Raw genomic sequence first — 21,484 nt, forward strand, 5'->3', positions numbered from 1 at the left:
CCACATTCGTGTTTAGCAGCGAGCAGCGAGAAGCAAGCAGTGAGAGTAATGGAATACAGGGAGAAGAAGGTGGCAGGTGAAAACAAGCGTGGAGAACACTCATACACATTCAGTCAGACACATAAACCAATGGCGGAAAATGTCTTTAGTTGACGGTAGAGGACACACTGTATGACCTGAGAGTGGGGAGAGGCATATTGTCTTTGGACAACAGATGTCCCCAGGGAGCACAGTGGATGAGGGAGAGAGTTGGTGTAGGAGAGAAGAGTAGTGGAACAACCTATTGCAGGAAGAAGGTGAGACGAATGCAGCAGGGAGGACACGCAGGGAGGAAAAGGGACAGCCTGAGGATGTGTTGCTGACATTGGGCCTTATGGACAACTCAAGCTGCATGTGCCTGACCTGTCTGCGTGCATGTGCCTGTGTCTTGTGAATACTTACTCTGATCCATCTGCATATTTAAGACCCTGATTGGGTATGTGCAAGTGACTGAATCCTTGTGTGGGTATGGCTCTGCACATACTGTACATTTCTCCGTGCACGTGTGCTCATGCTGTGTATTAATGCATATGCATTCCGCCCAGCAGCAGGTGGTCTTCCCAGGCCTGATGAAGCCGGGAGGGGGCCACAGTCCACCTTCAGCTTCTGTCGATCAAGCCCATGTCAGCAGATTCAGGGTCACCTCTAATCCACACACCCCTTTAGCTGAATATATGCATTTTTTCCCTTATCCGTGATGTCCTGTTCGCTCTCAGAGACAACTTGATTAAAATGGATGCACAGAAAAGAGATTTGGATAGATTTGGATTTTTTTTTTCTTCTCTTCCATCTAGGTTTTGTCTGTTCATTTAACCTGTAAGCTTTATAAATCCCATCTACCTACATGTCAAAGCACATCAATATGTAAATTAAAGAAATTAACAAATATTGCTATTTCAAGATTTTCTGTTTGCACATACAGCGTTGTTGCCATTTTTTCCTCTGGTTATATGACCTGTTTACAGTTTACATTTTTTTATGTAATTTTAAGAGCAGTTTTGGATTTGTGTGTTTCTTAATTGGAGTTTGTAACCTTGATTTAGAAACTGCTTTGTGAATCAATATCTTTTTCTCTCTCGCCTGCTCTTTCACTGTGCCTCTTTTCATTCCCTTGTTATCCTTTCCATTCTCTCACTGCTTCTATTTCTCACCCAGATTTCTGCTGTTCGTGGCCTTTTTGACTCCTCTCTTGTCTTCGTTCCCTCCACATGCTTAAGTTCCTTCCATTGTTCCATCAAAATCTCTACCTCTAGCACCATTAGCTGAGCCGACTGTTCACTTCTACAAAACCTCATTAATACCACTCTCCTGTCAAAGCCAAGAGGGAAAACACAGGGAAAGACCAAGAAAAGAGAGGGATGAGCTCAAAATAAAATACCTGTCATATTACACATCCAACATATCTACACTACTGAGCCACACACACACACACACGATGCTCCTTCGAAGTTAACTCAGGAAGCTGGGTTTTATAACCTTTGCACTTTTGCTTTGTCTGGCCAATGAAGTTTCATCTAGGGTGAGTGGAAGAGAGCGTAAGAAATAGAAATATTGCAAACTCCTCTAATTAATACCACAGGCTGCAGAGAGGATGCGACTATCAAATTCCAAGCTGACTGACATTAGAGTTTCACAAGCCTATACATATCAGGATCAGCATATAAATACATTTCAGGCATATTTCAGTATCATCAGAAATGATGACACAAATTATATAAACCAATACACAGCATTTACGGTAAGCTCTCATCAAAAGGCCCAGTAATCAGCCCAACAGAAGAATAAACACATTAATATACAAGAGAATATACAAATTAACATCATGGCATACAGAGGCAGCACAATCATAAGTCAACAATGCAAACAAACAGGCAGTTACTGTCTCTGTTTCTCACGCTGAAAACTCTCAAATCCAACAAATTTCCATCAATCTTTGAGTAAATGATGGTTATACAGCTGTTGCTGTTGTTGTTGGATGAGTGTCTTTAACCGTTTAAGATTCACAAGAACCAATCTTGTTGTGTTCACTAATATGAGTTAAGAGTATACTTTTTTGAAGCTTTTTTCTCATTTGCATTAAGTGCAGGAATGGAAAGTCTACAAATCTCAAATTTGCTGTTATTCACAGTATGTACTGAAAGTCTTACTTGGTTAAATGTTTCCGTTTCGATTATGTGTCTTGTCAACTTTCCAAAATGTTTAGAACAAATGAGGATGAACACATACATAAATACATACACCGCCCATTGAGGCCGAGGCAGTAAATTGACTGTACAAGCTCTCTTGACAGAAAGAAGCTTTCCTGACACCAGTATCCATCTATCAATCGAAGCGCTGCTGTATCTCAACCCCACTGCTGGCTGCTCGCAGTGCCAATTAGCTGACAGGGTAAGGGCCTGGCGCAGAGTGCCAGCCACAGGCCCTGCCAATTAGAGCCTGACCTCCCGTCTAACCCTAATACTGGCACGGTGTGTGACTACCACACCCTGGGCAGGGGCGACGTCCGGCCGCCAATATGTAAAGAACGGTTGAGTGGACACCCTCTAAGATGGGAAAGTGAGGGCAGTACAGAGACAGGAGAAAGAAACAATGAGAGAGGAAATGAAACATGTATGCACAGTACATTGTCAGTAGGAAACATTTCAAAGGACGGCGGAGCAGCCAAAATATCTGCTCATTTAAGTTGACCTCTTACAGTGTACAAACATTTAATCATGTCGTATCCATCAACAAACAGACCCACATGCTCACTAGGACAAAACATGCCTCTGCCTCGTGCACAAAATAAAGGAATCAAAGCTTTGCATTTCCAAACAGAAGGAAATGAGAAAAATTAAGTGGCAAACGTCTGATAATACATTTTTTAGTGGCATAAGTAAGTCCAGTTTCTGGAGGGTATTTAGTTTGTAAGGTCCTATGTAAACTTAACAATATAGCCACAGTGGCTGGTGCATTATCCCTCCTGGCCTATTAGTGTCTGCCTTGTAGATCTGTAATTGTAGCTCCCCCTCTGGGCCAGTCAGTGAAATTCTGATCACACTGGAGAGCAGAGGTACATTCTGCTTTGCTCTTGGGTTTCATGCAATTCCTGCAAGAAAATTTATTGACATGACAGACTGAGAACAAGAAACTCAATGGAGGCTGTTTAATGCCAGTAGATGTAAATATATATTAAAACACTTGCAGTACATGGTGTAAGTGGTCTGATGGGATAGAAACTAGGGTTGCGTGACCAATTAAACCCTTGCCAAGATCCCTAATTCACCCTAAAATCCATCTTGCAAGAGGGTGCAATACCTGCCTTTTCTTTGTTTCTATAACGTGAAGACTTTTGATGTCACCTTCTAAAATACTGATGTAATTGAGAAAAATGTGTTCTTCACGAACTGAAGCAAATATCTCATTACTCTTCTCTGGCACACTGGTGGTCCCATTTGTAAGTACCTACAGTTTTACGCTAAACCCAACCTGTGATCTATAACCAGATCACACTAACCCCTTCCATAATACATCTGCAGAGCATACTAATCAAACAGACTGACAGTTCTCCTAAATCCAGTTACATCAAGCCTGGTGGGGGTAACTCTTACAACAGCTCAGAGAACTGGAGTCAAAGATAGGATGCAATTTGTCCTCGGCGAATTGAGCAAATCCACAAATATATGTAAATCACAGTGTACCACCACCTCTCTTTATCTCATTCAAAAGTAAAAGAAACGAGGACCTTTTCTCCCCCCAATCTTCCTTATACTCTGTGATGTGGAAAGAAAGAATAATAAGTTGAGAGAACAAGAAATGCATTTTTTTTCCTACTATTTTTTTTCTTAAATACCACCAACGGGCACCAATTCAAAACCCAGCAAGTCTTCTTTAATACCTGGGAAATTAAATTGTCGCCCTATTATCAGCCAGGTCCAGTCAGCTGTATCTAAAATCCAACAGCGCACGACTGAAGTACACAAGGTTTTCCCAAGAAAAGAAAAAAAAGGCAGGACATTTGCTGGAGACTGCAGTTTTTAGAGGTGTGGAAGTGAGAGGACTACCAGGGTGAGGAGAGGGTGTATGTGTGTGATGGGGGGCTTGTTGCATTAAAAATGTTAAGCTTTACCGAAAGTAATTTTCAAGCCAGCCAAGCATCAAATGGAACACAGTTTAAGGAAAGAGTAGGTACTGATTTTCTCCTGGAGCTCTGACAGGATGGACATGGATGGTGTGTGTCTGAGTGAGTGTGTGTGTGTAGGGAGCAAACAAACATTCTTGGCACGCTGCATTATCCCTTGCTGCGAAAGCAGAGGTGGTGGAAAAATCATGGAAAATCACATTAGCTACTGGTGTTCTGTGTGTATGGGAGAGAGATAAAGATGGAAACAGAGGGAGCGACAAAAGCATGATAAACAACTATGAGGCTGATATGTGGAACAAGGCTCTGGGTTTAAATGGAATCAGTGTACGTCGCGTGGTGTTTTTAATGGGCCTTATCTCTCTATCTGCAAACATTTCTTTCAACATTAAATTGAACAAAATCCGGTATAAAGAGCTGACATAGCGCCCACAGTTTGAATAGATGTGAGAAACTAGCAAGGCTTCCTTTGAGTCAGATGTGGAACTCAACCTGTAAAATAGGCAATGGCTTTAGTGATTGATCCTTGAATGATAAAGAACCACCTGTTTAAGGGTAACTGTAGCCAGTCTAATTATCCTGCCTGAACTGCCAACTAGTGATAACAAGCTGTTTCCAACTGTGTAAAACTGTGATCTAACGTGGTGCTGCAATATCATGTTATACCACAGCTGGGTGTGGTCCATCTATCTCCTGATAGAAAGAGTCTCCAGCTGTGTACCTGCAAACTCCTATCTTTTTTATTGCATGTCCCTTTGACATGATTGCAACATGTGTTACAAAGCATGTGCAAGGAAAGAAAATACAACACTTTGGTTGGTGTGATTTGTTTGGTTATCCAAGAAATGTAGAATGTTGTTCTTTTTCATATTCATACTTTTTATACTGTCGCCTGGTGTCTCTCAATCACAGTGTTAACTTAAATAGGAAAAAGTAAATGTAAGATCTGAGTGTTTTAGACCAGTTGCCAGCAGTAGACAAAACCATTGCCGCCAGGTAGACCCCACCCAGGCCACTGTTTTTGAGCTTGGAAAGATTGATGACTCTGGGTTTGATTGAAAAGTCTGCCTCAGGGTTTGAGCCTGTGTCTGAGAGAAACGCTCTGGCCAGTGATTGATTGGCCACTGGGCCACTTTGGCTCCGCGGCGAGCAGAGTTGTTGAAAATCAAAAGGGGGGGGGGGGGGGGGGGGCGGTGGAAGTCTATAATTTTATTAAAACAGAGATGTGTGGACTGATGGACAGATGTAGACTGTGAGTAAGAGCGTTACATGACCCATTCATGCTCTGTGCTAGTATATGTCTCGATCAGCATCATCATTTGTAGAACACAAGACAAGGTTGTATTTATACTTAGTTCCTTCAGTCTTCAGCCAGTATCCACTACATAGAATCACATATTCCTAATTGATTAAGCACTAATTGGCCTGTTATCTAATTAAGGGTCCATTTGTGTGTAATGAGTCTACTAAGTAACTCCTTGATAAAGCCATCTTGAGCACATAAAGCCACAAATCAGAGTTCTTCCACGCCAGGCCGTCAACTCGCACTAACATAAAAATAATTCAAAACGACCGCATGATGACAAGATCACAGTCTGTCTTCATTATTTTCAAGCATTTTGAAGACATAACAACACAGCGATAAGTCTTGCGACTTGTTTTCTTTTCAGCACGGATTTGACCAGACGGACCCTTTGTTATCTGTAGGCGCTGTGATCTCGGAAATGAACCTTTTTCTCCTGCTCTGAAGAAGCGGGCACAATTTGCATGAAGAGCGAAATTAGACGTGCCAAATACAGCTTTCCAAAAACTATGGATCATCAAAGGCTAATTCAAACGTCAATCATTCAAACGGAAACACAAGTCTCTCGTTTTTTATCCTTCCAATAGCTGATCAAAGAAAACACCATGCAACACATTTGGAAAACTCTAAAACACTGCTGTGCTGCTAACTACTATAAACCCCCCATCTCTGCCGGTGTTCCCCTTTCCTTTACTGTGGTTCCCCCTGAGTGGCAGAACATGTGTGAGCGTTGACACTGAACATGTTCCCCTCAGACAACAGAACCCCAGGAACCCAACAACAATGACAAAGACAGCACACACCCCTGCCTACGCTGCTGTGAAGTTTCAATTACTGGTGGAGTTGGTGGCTGGCTACTGCCAGTCAGCCTGACAGGGAGGGGAGTGACTGGTGGTGGAAAAGCCTGAAGGACAAGCGCTCCCTCCAGGGTGGTAGGAAAATATATAAGGCCCCAGCTACACTGCATTGTATTAAATTACAGGGATTGAATGTGAGCAAGTACATTTACTCAGGTTCTGTTCTGACTTACAATTTTGAGGTACTTGTTCTGCTACTTTATACTTCCACTCCCCAACATTTTGGAGGCAAATTATTTTTCCAGTGCATTTATTGTATAGGTTTTGAATACTTTTTACAACACTGTCACGTAATAAGTTTAAATCCCCCAAACTGTGTGCTTCAATTAGCTTAAATTAGAGTTTGGCAAGGTAATAATATGGTCATTAGTCTCCAGAGCACAGCTACCATAGTCATTAGAAACACAGAGGGGACAAGGACATTCAACTTTTGCATGACAAGGAAGAGTACAGTTGCGCTTCTGTAATTGTAGCAATTTTTTAATCAAAAAATAATCATGAAATGCGTCATTCATGGAAAATTTCTGTTATTGGCTTCCTTAAATAAGCAAAAATTAATGATGATTTTGCATTAGTTTCCAGAAAAATATTTTTCTCCTGGAACTTAATACGGTAAGACAAAGAATCTAAATCAATACAATCTAAACGATACCCAACCCCTAACTAACCCCATGTCCCGGGGCAATTCTCCTGAATGGATGTCACTATAATTGGTGCAGCTATGGTTGCAGAGGTTACGGCCATTATAGTTGAGCGTGGGGAGGCATAACTGCTCCCAACATCACCCTCGTTGCGTGTGAAGTAGAGGAGGGGATAGTATGAGGGTCCTGCTGCTCACCGTGACCTGTGTCTTAATGAGGAGGACAAATCAATACGGCGCTGGACAAAGAACACAAGAACTACAGCTGCCATAGACAAACTCTTTTCCAGTGGCAATGAACATGAGAGCAGGGTTCAGGTCAATTCACATTCAATTAAGGCATGAAGTGCAATAAAAAACAACTAAATTCTGATACAATATTTAACCTTTACCTAAAACAAACTCCAGCAAAGTTGCTGGTTCAAGTGCAGTTGGGGAGTTGTACATCATCCCTGTCTCTCTCTCTTTCTCTCTCCCTCTCTCTCTCTCTCACTCTCTCTGTTTGTGTTTCTTTCTTCTGCCTATAACAAACCAGTTGAACAGTCCTCCACAGTCGTGACAAATAGATTGATTGATGACACATGGGGTGTTTACTCATGTCGTCAATGCTCTCCTTTGTCACTTTCCACAATACTGGAAAAAAAAACAATATCATTTCTCTTGACACTAAAACTGCCAGTGGGCTGAGATAAATCCAGCAGTTTTCAAAACACTTTCGCTTTTTTCTGCAATTTACAAGAAAACAAGATTTATTCTTCATGGGAATACGGTAGAACAATGTGTATCACTCACTAAGAGCGAACAGTAGATTGCCGTTCAGCCGGAAAGTACATTTTTTTTGTTCTTGAGTTAACTTGGGTAAAACAGAGGATGTGGAGTGTCAAGGGGTTTTCCTTACCATGTCTCAACATTATTATTTTCATTATCATTGTTATTATTTTATAGTCTCTAACACTTTTTCTGTGTACCGAGATTCAGAGCTACAAGCTAAATGTTGTATGAAAGCAAGAGTGAACAAAAAGAAAGAAAAAGAAGTTGACCTAATCTTATGTCTTGATTAGGTGCTCATGGACTTAACAGTGCAGCCTTAAGGATAATAAGAGAGGTGTTACCAGGTTTACTAGAGAAAAAGGACTGAACAAATCACCTTTGAAAGCTCTATCAGCCACCAGATTATGAGCTTAGGACAGCAAAGCAACACCCCTCTGGAGATCTTTCTCCACCAACTTATTGACTTTGCTCAGCGATCAGAACCAATTTCACCTCCCACTCGCTGATGCGTCTGTGCTTTACAACAATGTAGATTTAATTTGTTGGATAACCTATGCTGAGGGGGTCTTGTACTTAATGAGAGGGGTAGTTAAGAGCATGTCAGGTGAAAATTAGCAACGAAATAGTCCATATGCTCATATGCATATTACAAGTCTATTGCGTTGGCAGCAGGTTTTTCTGCTCCTGTTTTTTTTAAGTGAATACAAACAACATTTCAACTTCCCCCTCCAAGTGTTATTGTTGGCATTGCTGTCAACTGTCAAGAAATGTCCGGAATTCTTTCTGCTTTCCTCAGATCCAACATTGCATTTGTCTCCAAACTTCAGTAAAGAAACAATCAACACCATTTGGGAACTGAGAAAGAAAAAATAAATACTAGACTAAACTACAAAAAGCCAGCTACTTGGGCATCCCACTCAGATATATGAAGACATACCTAGGTAGATAAAATCTGAATTCAGTCAATACGTGCAGTAATCATTTCATAATGTTCACAGAACAGGACACCTTCAGTGTCAAAGTCATCAAATTTAAGGTGTGTGGATTGATTCATGAGTCTACTCATGCATTAAGCAACATGCAAGACAACAATCAAACTAAAAAGATGTTGATCCCGTATGTATGCAGGTGTTAAGGAAAGAAAAGCAGGGTAGGGGTTTCTGGTAACAACAACCTCTGCCTTCTGCTGCCGGTGTTCTACCCAGTGTTTCCTACATATCAGCTCTGATCAGGCTCATTGGAGTATGAATAGAACCCAAATGTTGGTGCACGCGACCATCCACGGATCGAGAAAAGTATGTCGGACGCTGGGTGATAGTGTAGGGAGAGTACCTGCTACTGAACGGTAAAAATGTAACTCTGATAAAACAGTAAAACATGATATAACTTACGCTTAGTCACATGTACGAGGGCCTGCTTTCTAATGCCTGCCACGTTACACAGAGGAACCTCCTGATTTGGTGGGTCGTAGTCAAAATAAATAGAGAAATGTTGCGCCGAGAGGAGAGGTGCTAGGCTAAGCTAGGGAGTGCATGTGAATAGGCCAAGACAGCTAATACAATTTGCATTAAGTGATGAACAGTGGAACTCGCCAACTGTTGTATAGTAGAGCTCAATTAAAGTAAAGCTATGTGATAACTCAACTGTTTAATCGATCAATGTTAAAGCTTCTGAACTATAATACAAAACATGACAGCAGATAGGGTTGTACCATAATCGAGTCTTCATTTTCACAGGAGATTTCATAGCAGGTGGCGGACAGAATTGCATAGTGAAAGTGATTCTTATATGGAGCCAATCTCAACACACATAGTGTCATTATCTGTTGACATTACATTGTGCAATCAACATTTACATCTTAATGTCAAGTAACAGAAGTTGTCTACTGCCAGTTAAGTAAAAACAAATTAAGCCCAACAGAGAGACACAAAGGTGCACAAAGACAGACAGGCAGGACAAAGGGAGATATACACACAGAAATCCTTTAAAAACATGCCTTTATATCTCATCAAAGATGAGTTCACTGCGGGTAGCAGACAATCCCGGAGTTTGACAAACACGACGTGGAACAACAATGGGCAGGCGACGTCTCGGGCGAGAGGCTGCCTTTTAAAAAACGAAAAGTCCATTTCCAGTTGAAAAGAACAGTGGCTGTACGGAAACGTCTGACTTGACAATTACATGAGTGGTGCGAACGGCACTGCGCCTCCACTGATAACCCGTCGCCGGATTCTATTAAAACTCCAGCACTCCAGAAGAATGCTCAAACTGGGGAAATTATCACACAGGCGCGCACACACACACGCAAACACACAACACCAAAAACCCTCTGACAATGATTCTTTTTCGGAGATATGTGTGCTTTAAAGGAAGCAGAGACAAACTGGAGGAGAATAAAAAGTAACAAAGAACGAAACAAAGGCTGTATATAATTGTGTGTGTGTGTATAAGCTCCATCTTATACTGAATGCGTAGCCGCTGCAGTGCTGCTATCTGTAGTTTCAAACGCTGTTAATGGCCTTAGGTTTGCCTTTAGGCCACGAGCGAAAGCTTCATAGCATCTAGGAGGAAAAGTTCTCTTAAGTCCTGGGAGTTAATACTTGAGGAGCATGACGCCAATGGCATGCACAAGGACTCTTCTTCTGCACAGTGACAGCTCAGTGAGACCCACCACCCGAGATCCTGCACATACATTACAGACACAAAGCAGGTGTTCAATTGTTGCCCTTACTCCCTACTCCTCTCCTCGTTTGCCCCGTCCCCCTCCCTATGAAAAACAACAGAAATTAAATTACAGCAAACTTACGACTGAAACAGCTTTCTTCACAAATGCTGAAGGGGAAAAAAAACACATCACATCACGTGTCTCCCTCCACTGCCATCTCTCCCCTCTCTCCCTCCCTTGCTGCCGCTCTTTTCCTTCGATTGGATCGCCGTTCCGAACGAGGGATCCCTCATACACTTGTCCTGCGGCGTGGAATCACGTCAACGCTCCTCTCCCTCGCAACAAAATGATTCATTTTTCTATTACTGCGATGAGCGTGTGAAATGAGCTATATAATCAATAGCATAGGTTTGTAAACAGCAGCCGCACTCCGGGGAAAATGTGTTTTCTTTTTGAAAACAATACACTGCCTGTGTGTGTGTTTGTGGTAAGGAACGCTCATCTGACAATGTTTACAAGGGCAATTTACAGGAAATAAAGACATGGGCCGCCTCAAAATGAAGGTAGCTTTTATAATACAGCACCATGAAGAGGCAGAGATATGGAAGAGGATGAAAATATCGAGCTGTGAGATGTGGATACAACAAAGAGGGATTTACTTACAGTTAGTTCTTTAAAATGAACTTAAACTGTGCTTTGTAGATAAAGCTGTAATGTCTTGGAAATAACTTTGAATGAATTACTGCGCACACGCACACAGCCCTGACCTGTCGATTACGGCAAATAGGTTCACATCTGTGTGTCTGCATGATAGAACAGGAGTGCGTGAACAGAAAGTGGCACCTGTCTTAATGTAAAAATTGCTCTCATCAGTTGCAAGGTCATACAACTAGAATACAGTGTTCAGTGTCTGTTTGATGGCGGGGTGCAGGTTTATTCAACTGAGTGTTTAAATGTGTGAAACAAGACAAAAATGAGGTGGTAATGTTCACTGCAGCTGCCACGCGTCGACTTACGAGAAGTTGAGCGCGGTGCCTCTCGTCCTCTGTGGCGATCCTCTCTCTTATTACAGCATGCTGGATGCTCTCCTTGGCCACAGCCCGCTCCACAGACAGGATCCTGGACACTTCATCTTGGACCTGGGACTGGGCCTCAGCCTGGGCCATAGATGCTGCCCGGGTCTTCTCCGACTCCAGCCTGTGGAGCATCAACATTTTGACACAATCAACACACTTTTTCCAACTGCAAGTTTATGATGTGCAGACACATCTCACAACCGAGTCTTACTAGACAGCACACATAGGGTATGATAACAATGCACCTCATAGTACATGCCATCATAAATACCATTTACTATTCTCTTCCCTGCAGCTATCTCTATAATGCATGCCTGGCTACTCAAAGTTATGTGTACAAAGTTATGTGGTCCATAGTATGTTGCACTGTCTGCACTTGCACATCAAGGTACCTTTGTGTTGCCTTACTACATCAGGCCTGTATATGAGGTGATGTATAGGCTCGCATTAAAAATCAAGCTTCTCTTGAAACCATAAACTTTAAAAAAAAACACAGAGGTATGAATCGCTTAAAAACGTCAAGAAACACATACATTCCTGAAGAAAGATAGTTGATTGTTGAGTCTCATTCCCAGGTCATCAAATACTGATGCTTTTGGAAGCAGCTCAGCAACTCACACCAACACAATCTTAACAGATAAACAGTGCTACAGATAAGATGTATGTATTTCTTTTTTTTGGAGTGAACAGTAGCTTTGAATTTCAAGAAATGCCAATTTTGTTCTGCACAGCCTAATCTAGAAATGACAGTAAAATTATTCTTTTTCCATCAGTAACCTTTGTTTTTATGTTTACTCTCTGAGAATCTTTGGTGTTTAGCACCACCCACGTTTATACTGCTCTGCTGCTCTCCCGACAGAATTAGAGGGTTACAATGCTAATGAAGCAGAGTTAGAGGCCATTCACTTGCATATTGATTTTCAGCTGTAAAATCAGAATCATTCATACACTTGTTGTTGCTGTTCCACAGCTTGCAAAGAGGGGGCAACACTGAGAAGGCACAGTCGCTCAACAAAGAAAAAGAAAAAGTTTAACTCTCTCTGCCTCGTTCTCAAAAAACCTGATACGACACTTTCAGATGGTTCAAATCAATTCATATCATTTCCAAATAATTAACATTTAAGAGTGATTTATCAATTAGTAATAGAGCATAAGAGACACTACAATACCCCTAACAACAATCATCAATCCAGTGAAGCAGTGATATAGACAGAGTCGGTACGCTCTCTGCAGACACAAGACCGCCATTTGAACCCTGTCATCGGGTTCTCATAGTTGCCTAGCAACGCACTCCCTACTCAGCGACAGTGTGCTTGATTGGAGAAGAGGAGGAACGTCCCTGAAACCCTGAAAGTCTTCCTCTGCTAGGAATCAAACGGTGGTGGCAAGGTAAAATAAACACAGAACAGTCAGAGCAGGTGCCGGAGTGAATTATGACCTACCGAAGGAAGACGGCGAGGATCTTAATAAACTTCTGCCGAAGAAAAATCCTGAGACAGCCCTGACAGACAGGCCTGATAAAACGTAAGCTGGATGGTGAAGGCTGACTTTTTACACAGATAGGAAAACTGTGCACTATGAGATTCCTACACTTTTGAATGAATCACCTATGATTACTCAGTAAATAGTGGAAATACATTTTCCCATTTTCAATGTATACAAAGTTGTGCATTAAAAGGTGGTATTTTTGTTTAAACACTATGATGAAATGCACAACTCATTCACAGTATCATCAGGTCTGTGAATCCCTTACTATTATTATTAGGGCAGGTACAATATCATCATGATATCCTGATTCAGTGCTGTCATAATACTTGCCAAGAGAACTCACATCAGCCTACACTGTACTGAGCCATATCCCTCCGTATCTCCCTGGGACCAAGAGTGCACTTGGGGAGAAAGATCAATGAAATTAGGCAAATTAGCCCAAAAATAAGTTGTGAGAGAGAAAAAAAATAGTCTAGAGGCAAAATAAGTGAATAAATCAATTACTATGATACTATTAGTATTGCAATTACATTTTTTTGTTGCCATTTTAAAGCTAGACCATGGGGAAAAGTTTAGATGTACTCTTATAGAGACTGTAGAGCCATAACTCAATTCTTTTAGCAGCATCATTGCTTCAAAGCATATAAAAGTGGTATGTAAATATTATATTTAAGAAAACCACTACAAGATGTGGTGTTTACAAATGTAAAAATGTAAATTAATTAATTAACTAGACGGAATTAATTCAAAATAATCGACTATTAATATTAATAACTAGCAAATAATTTCATATATGATGATATATAATAACTACTGATCAATTAATAATAATCAATCAGAAAACCAATTTAGGAATGGAAAAAAAAAGACATTCCTAATACTTGTAATTGCGAGTGGACAGTCACACTCTCCTGGCTCTGTTTTTCTTGATGTTGTGAGCAATCACTGATCAGCCAATGTGAAGGAGTTTAATCCTTTATTCAATTTCAAAAATCTCATTCATCTCTTCCCTCACCTGTGAATATAACCAAAACTTTGACAGTGAGGTATCGTGACGGACAGGCAAGTCAAACTGATCACCCTCCCGTGCCTTTGGCTCCGAGCAGATGACGGGTAGGTCTAATAAAAATATGTCTGATGTCTTAAAGCTGCCGTTTGCCCTGCAACACCACTAAATGTCAGAGAGCACGGAGAGCGGTACAAGACCGGGAGAGACAGAGGAAACGAGAGAGAGAGAGAGGGAAAGGAGCGAGAGTGAGCGGTGGTGACATGACATGTTTGGCCCTGAGGAAGTGAAGCAAAGAGGGAGTGAGGCAGAGAGTGGGAGAGAGAGATGGAGGGAGACGGAGAGAGACCAGCCATGTCCAGTCTCACAGTCCACTGGGCTGCACACGTCAGCACACTCCATCCATCATCTGGCTCCAACTCACACACAGACCCACACACACACACAGACAGGGGACACACACACAGGGTGACTCCTAATGGCCTTTTAGATTCACCATTTCCCTAAAATTCATGCTTGCCTGCACTGCTAATGCACCTAAGCTACCTTTACTCAAAAAGCTTAAGCTGTTGCTTTGGCTCCTACTTTGACAGAGAAAGGACTGTATCCTGTGATTTTTTAGAAAAAAACCCATGTGGGTTAACATAGTGGATGTTTTGTAGCACTGAATTTGCACAGTTAATATTACTAGTTAATATTCAAATATATCTAATCTATCTAATATCTAATCTATCTAAGAACCCTAGAAGAAGAAATAACTGACATCCTAACAAAGACACTTATACACTATACCGTACCTTATGAGTCACTGTTACAAAAACTTAGCCTACACTCATTAATTATTTAACTGATAGATAGTCTTCTACACACCTACACAGCAACATTGACACTCTTTTTTTTTTACTTGTCTGTTATGTGACAGGAAACAAACACAACAGACAGTGAAGTGAAATTGAACCAGGCAAAGTGGAACCACAAAAAGATGTACTCACTGAGAAAGGTTTTGCCAGGGAATTTTGCCAAATTGATTTAAAAAAAAATAGCAAAAATAACACAATTTATGCTTTCTAACGGACTCAAATAAAAGTTTAAAAAAATTCATTTATGCAGATAATTTTCAAACATATTTTTATTTGAAGACCATGAAAATGATTCCCTTTTAAAAATAACTGAAATTACTAAAAGTAAACCGAATCATGGCCGAAAGCTACGACCTGGTCAGGTGAAAGAAAGGAGGCTGAGAAAAAAGGCAGCCCTGCAAAAAGTCCTTCCACTGACTCCCTCGCAAGTGCTAACCGAAGCAAAGACTGCTATCACTAGCTGGATGCTATCTGTCTGCTTCACCTCTATTGCTTTCCAGTCATTATTGCCCTGTCCCTGGGATATTGGACGCATTTTTCATTCGATTGTAGGAGATTGGCAGCGGCTGGGAAAGGGGAGCTTTGAGCTAGAGAATGTTTGAGTTAGAAGGAGGGACGGGGAAAGACAGCACCCGTGTAGGGGAGGGAAAAAATCTCATGTCTTCGGAGGATAAGTGGATGATGTTTGGCCCCGGTGCTGGATAGAAAGAGGGGATAATCTTGGCCCACTAACCTGTGTTTTGATGGCTCAGTGGATCGAGCTTGGAAAAACAGAAAGATGGAAAGACAGAACCAGTGAGGTATTATTAATTTGAAAAGGAGTGGAGTGCAAGTATGTCGGACTGCGTCGGTCTCTTCAGTGAAGTTACTCTGTTAGGTTCGGGAGATGACCTTGAACAGAAGTACTTTGGAATACTTCAGTTCTTTTAGGACACTATTTTTAAAACTGACAGAGATTAGATCTGTAACATTTTATATGAAAAATTCATAGGCTGAGCAGTTGAGATACTGCAACTTAGGGTGAAGTACAAGCTTTATGGGTGCACATACACTCTTTTTCCAGTAACAAAGGTAAATGCAGATGTGGTCTAAACTATGTGCAGCCAGTTCACTGGATAGTTCACAGAGAATCATTTAAAAATCATTACCGTAAACATCAAAAACAATTCTACCACCTCTCCCCCATTATTCCTGTACCTCTGGTCTCTCTCTTCAGCTCTTCACCGATTAACGCTTCCTGTTGTTTACTTGTCATCTACACAAGATGTGGCTCAATACAGTCTGCCTGGCAGGGTGGATTCTGACAGACCTGCATAACAGTGCACACTCGACCCAAGCGCCTTGAAACAAAGGCATTTAAAGGCCCAATGCAATATTGATGTCAGGAATAATGTCGCTGAATGCTGGCTATGAATATTTTATGGGACTATGCACTCTCCCTGACACACATACGCTCGCACATAAACAACACACATACACCACACCTGACTGTGGGTGCTGGGAAATGCTGGGACATGGTTCAAATTAAGTATAGGAAACAGAAGCCGCATGTCGTGAGAAAATTAATTTAGAACAGCCCCCATTCTGCAGAGGGAGCATAACAGCTATTTTGCACTCCCCCTCTACTTTGCCCACCACTATTGAAGAGATAACTGCAGTGTTCTTTGTGTTACGAACCAAGCACACTCTCAAAAGAAGATATCATTGTTTCTCTCCCTTCTCTCGTTGTTGTCTCTTCAAACATCATATGTAGCACATAAAACTCCAGACATTAAGCCATTCAATACACTGAAAGAGGCAGGGCATATTGTATACGCTGTATATCTAGAAGGTGTCTTAAAGAGCAGAAAAACTTGGCTGACATCAGAAATGAATTCAAGTTTTCTATCTCTTTTCTATCTGTTCTGTGTAAGTAATAGACAAACCGCAGGAGATATGCAAGAGATTGGAAAAAGTCAATAACTATTATTGTTCTACAATATTGTTCAGCAGCTATCAGCAGCAATCAGCAGCAGTCCACATTTACAGTTCAATAACTGTTATTTTACACTTAAAATGGCCCTATACAACACGGAATTGGAGCACTTTCACAACAGGTTCATAAAAAAGGCAAGAACCATCAATTGGAAGACAGTGCTTTGTTGGGAATTACATCTTTTCATGCAGAAAGTGAAACACTTGATCACACATACAGTATAAAGATAACTTTAGTAAAAAAGGCAAAACATAAAATGTACCGCTGAATAGAGCTGCAACAATCATCAATCAATTAGCGGCAAACTATTGAATTAGTAGCCAAAACTATTGTGCCTCGAGTTTGGCAACATGGCTATCAACCCAGAAATGCCCATATTTGGACAAGAGGATGGACTTGGGGAGGATATCCTGACTGGATCTGATGGAGAACCTGAGGGAACACTGTGGTAGCATCTTGTCAATCGCGAGGTAGCCACACTCTAAACCATACCTTGCTTTATCAGCTATTTAAGTCTAAATGGGACCATAATTTACAAAATGGACGTCATGCAGACCATAAACCTATAGTTAATCACTGGAGTGGCCTCCTGCTGGCCATTAGAGAGAGTGCAGGGTTAAGGCACTTTTGCATTGGCTTCACTTTTCAGACACGAAGGCTCCCTCCATTATTGTTATGCAGTCCAATATTTGCCATTAGGTGTTGGTTGTGTTTTGCAGGATGTGGATGGGGGTGCTACTGGGAGCTCGTTACAGGATGTTTAGGATGGTTGGATTGTGGTTTAGCTTTCAGGTCGCGGGTGATTGTTTGGGTACATGAGGTGGTTAAATGGAGCAATATAAATAAAAGATACCATGATCATTATTGTTACTGTTATTATGAGTATCACTGGTATTGTTGTTATCATCATTATCATTACTATCAGCATCGTTCTGGGTCAGAGGCTGCTGTAAAGTTACTGGGATGTGCTATGTTTTTACAGTGGAGGCTGTTGGAACATCGAGAAGAAATAATGAATGCAAGTGCAGTTGGAGAATCTGATCAAAGACTATCAATGTTGCTGATTCAGACACATTTTAAAGGAAGAATCAGAACTCCCAAGACACCGTCCCGGCTAAATCAGGCTGGATTCGAGAACATTTTGTTTTTTTAATAACCTGCCATCTTCCTTACTCTGCTAAAAAATGAGTTGGAGGTTTTGTGTATGTGTCAGTGTATGCATTTCTGTGTGGACAAAGATAAAAGATAAACAAAATGTAAAAAGCTGTCGGCTAGACTATCCGTCTGCGATTGACCTGGGAGCAGGGCAGAATTTACCAGACTCGCTGGTTAGCAGGGAGGGAAAGACAGTGGCTCTGAGAGAAGGTCAGTGTTCTCACTCAAAATTCTGACATGCAATTATATCGCACCGGCTAACGCAAGCTGTTTGACTACAAGCTGAAATAATAGGAAGTTTCACAACGACAACTAACCTTTAAGAACTTGACACTCAAACACATGCAAGTCGTGCACGGTAGGAGAAACTGAGAGAGAGGGAGGTGGGAGACAGGAAGAGGATAGAGAGGCAAGATTGATGAACAGAAAAAAGAAGAAGAACAAGAAATGTGGAGAAACAGAAAGGAATAGGATATGGGAGGAACAATAAGACAAGACAGGGAAGGGAAAGTCTGACAGAAAAACCCGGCAAGGAAGAAGAAGTGGATCGAATGGTGACGCAGGATGAGTTAGGCTGAAGGTGGAAAGACAGGATGGTGTAAGAGCTCTCTCCCCCCTCGTCCCTCTTTCTCTCTCATCCCTTTCTCTGAGTTGTTCTGCTCCGATGCCTCACAGAGAAGCGGCGGAGGCAAATCTGCTCCCTGCAGCCGCTCCTCGCAACAAATGAGTTTAGGCTGCACCCAAATGAACTCCTCACAGAGCTCTTACTTCACTACTACCAGAGCAAAAACATGCAAAACCAGATCTCTGGAGTTCAAGTATGGCCCTAAAGCCAAACAGAAGAAATACCGCCTAATCTAAACACCACTGTTCCCCTGAATTTCCCTCGATCTGTGCACCCTACACAGTAAAACTGCAATGGATAAAATGGAGAAATTATACTAAGTGCGGAAATAATTAGATTTTACACTAGGGCAAATTGAATGTGTTGGTGCCTTGCGGAGATCTAATGTCCTTTAACGAGGCATCATTTTTAGGTTTATTTTGGCAGTTATCTCCATTTTACGGCTTTTCAGTTCAACACCCTTATCCTATTGTGAAATAACATGCATAAATTATTCACGTTTTTTTAATTTATTTTTTTCAACAATGCTTTGTCCAAAATATTTTTGGCTCGCAATTCTGTTGGGCAAAAAAAAAGTGTGCACAAAACCAACGACTGAATGAAATATGGTAGTGTAGCTGTGCAGGGTTAAAAGAGCATGTATGAGTCCTGTTAACCTTTGTCTTTACAAACAGACAGATGTATTATTTAGAAGTATAACAACGTGGAGGGGTTGGCTCATGACCTTTGTTGTATCTGATCTGAACCCCATTTCTCTCATCTTCTCTGTCAAGAAAAAATTCTTTTCATATCAATTTTGTATGTTTTGCTTGTTATTATTTGATTCTTGTTCGTTCTGTTGTCAGGAAGCCGGTAAGAATTCTGTGTACTCCTTGAGCACATTTTAAAAACAGACAAATCCGCAGGAGCATTTGTTGGGGTTGAACACGACCTTGAGATTTTCGGATCTTGTGTGGGTACGTGTGTGTGTGTGTGTGTTCACTCGAGTGACCCTGGGGGTTCACATTTTCTTCCGTGTGTTCAAGCTGTGCAGCAGTTTCACTGCAGGGTTCAACAAGTTCGACCAGTGAGGCACTGTGCAGTCTTGTTAGCTGAGCTTTGATACTCACACACACACACACAAAAAACACACAACATTTTTTACCTCTTACTTCGTTCCGGAGAAATGGCTAGCCAGTCTCCATGCTGAGTGTTCCAACACAGCAACGGACACAATCAATGTGCCTTGTTTGCCTTTAACGACCAAAATCTTCCCTTAATTACTGCCTGCAGTGTTGGAAGGTGAAATACCATTGCAATTTAATTATTTTGACAGCCCAGATGAGGAAAAAAGCCTTGTTTTGCTCTCATCATTTCAATTAAAAGCAAGCATCTGCCACCTTTATCTGCAATAACAGCAAGGAAAAGGTTCAATTGAGCCAAAAAAAAAAAATAGTGGAGGACATTTTCAGTCCTGAAGAATGGTGGGGTGGTGGCATTAGCAGAAAGTTTTATGCTCAGTTTGTTAGTTTTATTTAGATAACTGTGTGTTTGCTCTGCTCAATATAAGAGCATTAGAGTAACTATTAATGTAAGTTTTTATTAAACTGTATCTTTTATTCAATACTTCTCTTTTTAGGCATATTCCTTAAATGTTACTGTCACAAAATACTTTCAGGTATTTAAGTGTTAGACTGAATGTGACCTACAATCAACAGGCAAATATATTCACAAACTAACACGGATGAAAATAGTCTGTGTCATGCTTTTGCTCAACTAAACAGACCAATGTATAGAGCTGGCTATGACTCAGCTCATGTCAATGGGACATTTGGATGAGGTGAAAAGATGACTAAACTTTTTTACTTTCACTTTCAATCTATCTTACTTCACTGACTTGAATAAAGGAAAGTACTAGACAAGCCGTCATAATAGATTGCATACACAGGAGGTGTTTCAGATGTGTGATCTTTTTTTTTTAAGTTGTCCGTCTCAGTGTGTCGGATTGGAACACATCCTTTCCATTTTTTTTCCAGAGAATCCAGCAGTCTGTACCATTTGGTCTTCTGGGAATCGTCTTTATAACACAGATGGTGGTTAAAGTGATATAATGTTAATTTAAATGGACATTATATATGAATCTCCAAACATAGTGGAGTAGTGGAAGTGAGGTGACGAATAACTTGGTAGTCATCACGAAACATCACTAGCCTTTTCAACAAAAAAAATCCTTTATATTTCAATTTCAATTTATATGTAATTACATTAGCAAATATCATGTGCCAATTTTAAGATATTAAGTGCATCAAGCTAAGCCAGAGCCTGATATGGTCTTGGCTTGAATTGTGTTCAGATGCTGGCTCAACTCTGAACAAACCATTTATGTCAGAACTCTACACTTAAATCAGGCTTTATGCAAATTTCGGTAAATGTTTTTGGGGTTTCTATTCTGGCATCATTACATTATAACTTATTTATCGATACTCGTTCATAGATAAATCCCACCACTGAACTGCACCTTTTAAATCCCAGAATGCACCGTGATACTGGCTGCCAAACGCACACACAAAAAACACCCTCACATGAACACAAATAGAACAAAAACAATGTGGCAAAACAATCAAAAGAGAAAACAAACGGCAGACAAGGCCGCATGAAAAAACAAGATTAATATACACCTACACATATACACACAGTGCTGACTAACTGATGATTGCTTATTTACCATTTCATGTTCAGTTAAGTCTTCTTCAGTGAAAACGCAGCCCGTGCCAAGCATGAACAAAAATTGAGGGCTTGAAAGCCACCATGATTTCAATTATTTGCAGGGAGGGCATAATTTTGAGGCACTTACTCTTCTGAAGAGACATCAATAAGCAAGCTGCAGGAAGAAGTTACATCAAAAATAAAATAGCCAAGAAAAAA

The 21,484-nt window shown here is 41.0% G+C and overlaps 1 protein-coding gene across 6 annotated transcripts in view; it reads right to left on the reverse strand.

The window, feature by feature from the left end:
• Positions 1 to 21,484, reverse strand: part of chchd3a (coiled-coil-helix-coiled-coil-helix domain containing 3a) — a 71,874-nt gene that overhangs the window by 38,665 nt on the left and 11,725 nt on the right. For all 6 annotated transcript variants that reach the window (XM_030440233.1, XM_030440232.1, XM_030440231.1 and 3 more), the window contains one exon: positions 11,412 to 11,592. In XM_030440233.1, coding sequence (XP_030296093.1) covers positions 11,412 to 11,592 — 181 coding nt within the window. The remainder of the gene's footprint in view (positions 1 to 11,411; positions 11,593 to 21,484) is intronic.

The sequence above is a fragment of the Sparus aurata genome, chromosome 14 (assembly GCF_900880675.1).
Source record: "Sparus aurata chromosome 14, fSpaAur1.1, whole genome shotgun sequence".
Classification (NCBI taxonomy): domain Eukaryota; kingdom Metazoa; phylum Chordata; class Actinopteri; order Spariformes; family Sparidae; genus Sparus; species Sparus aurata.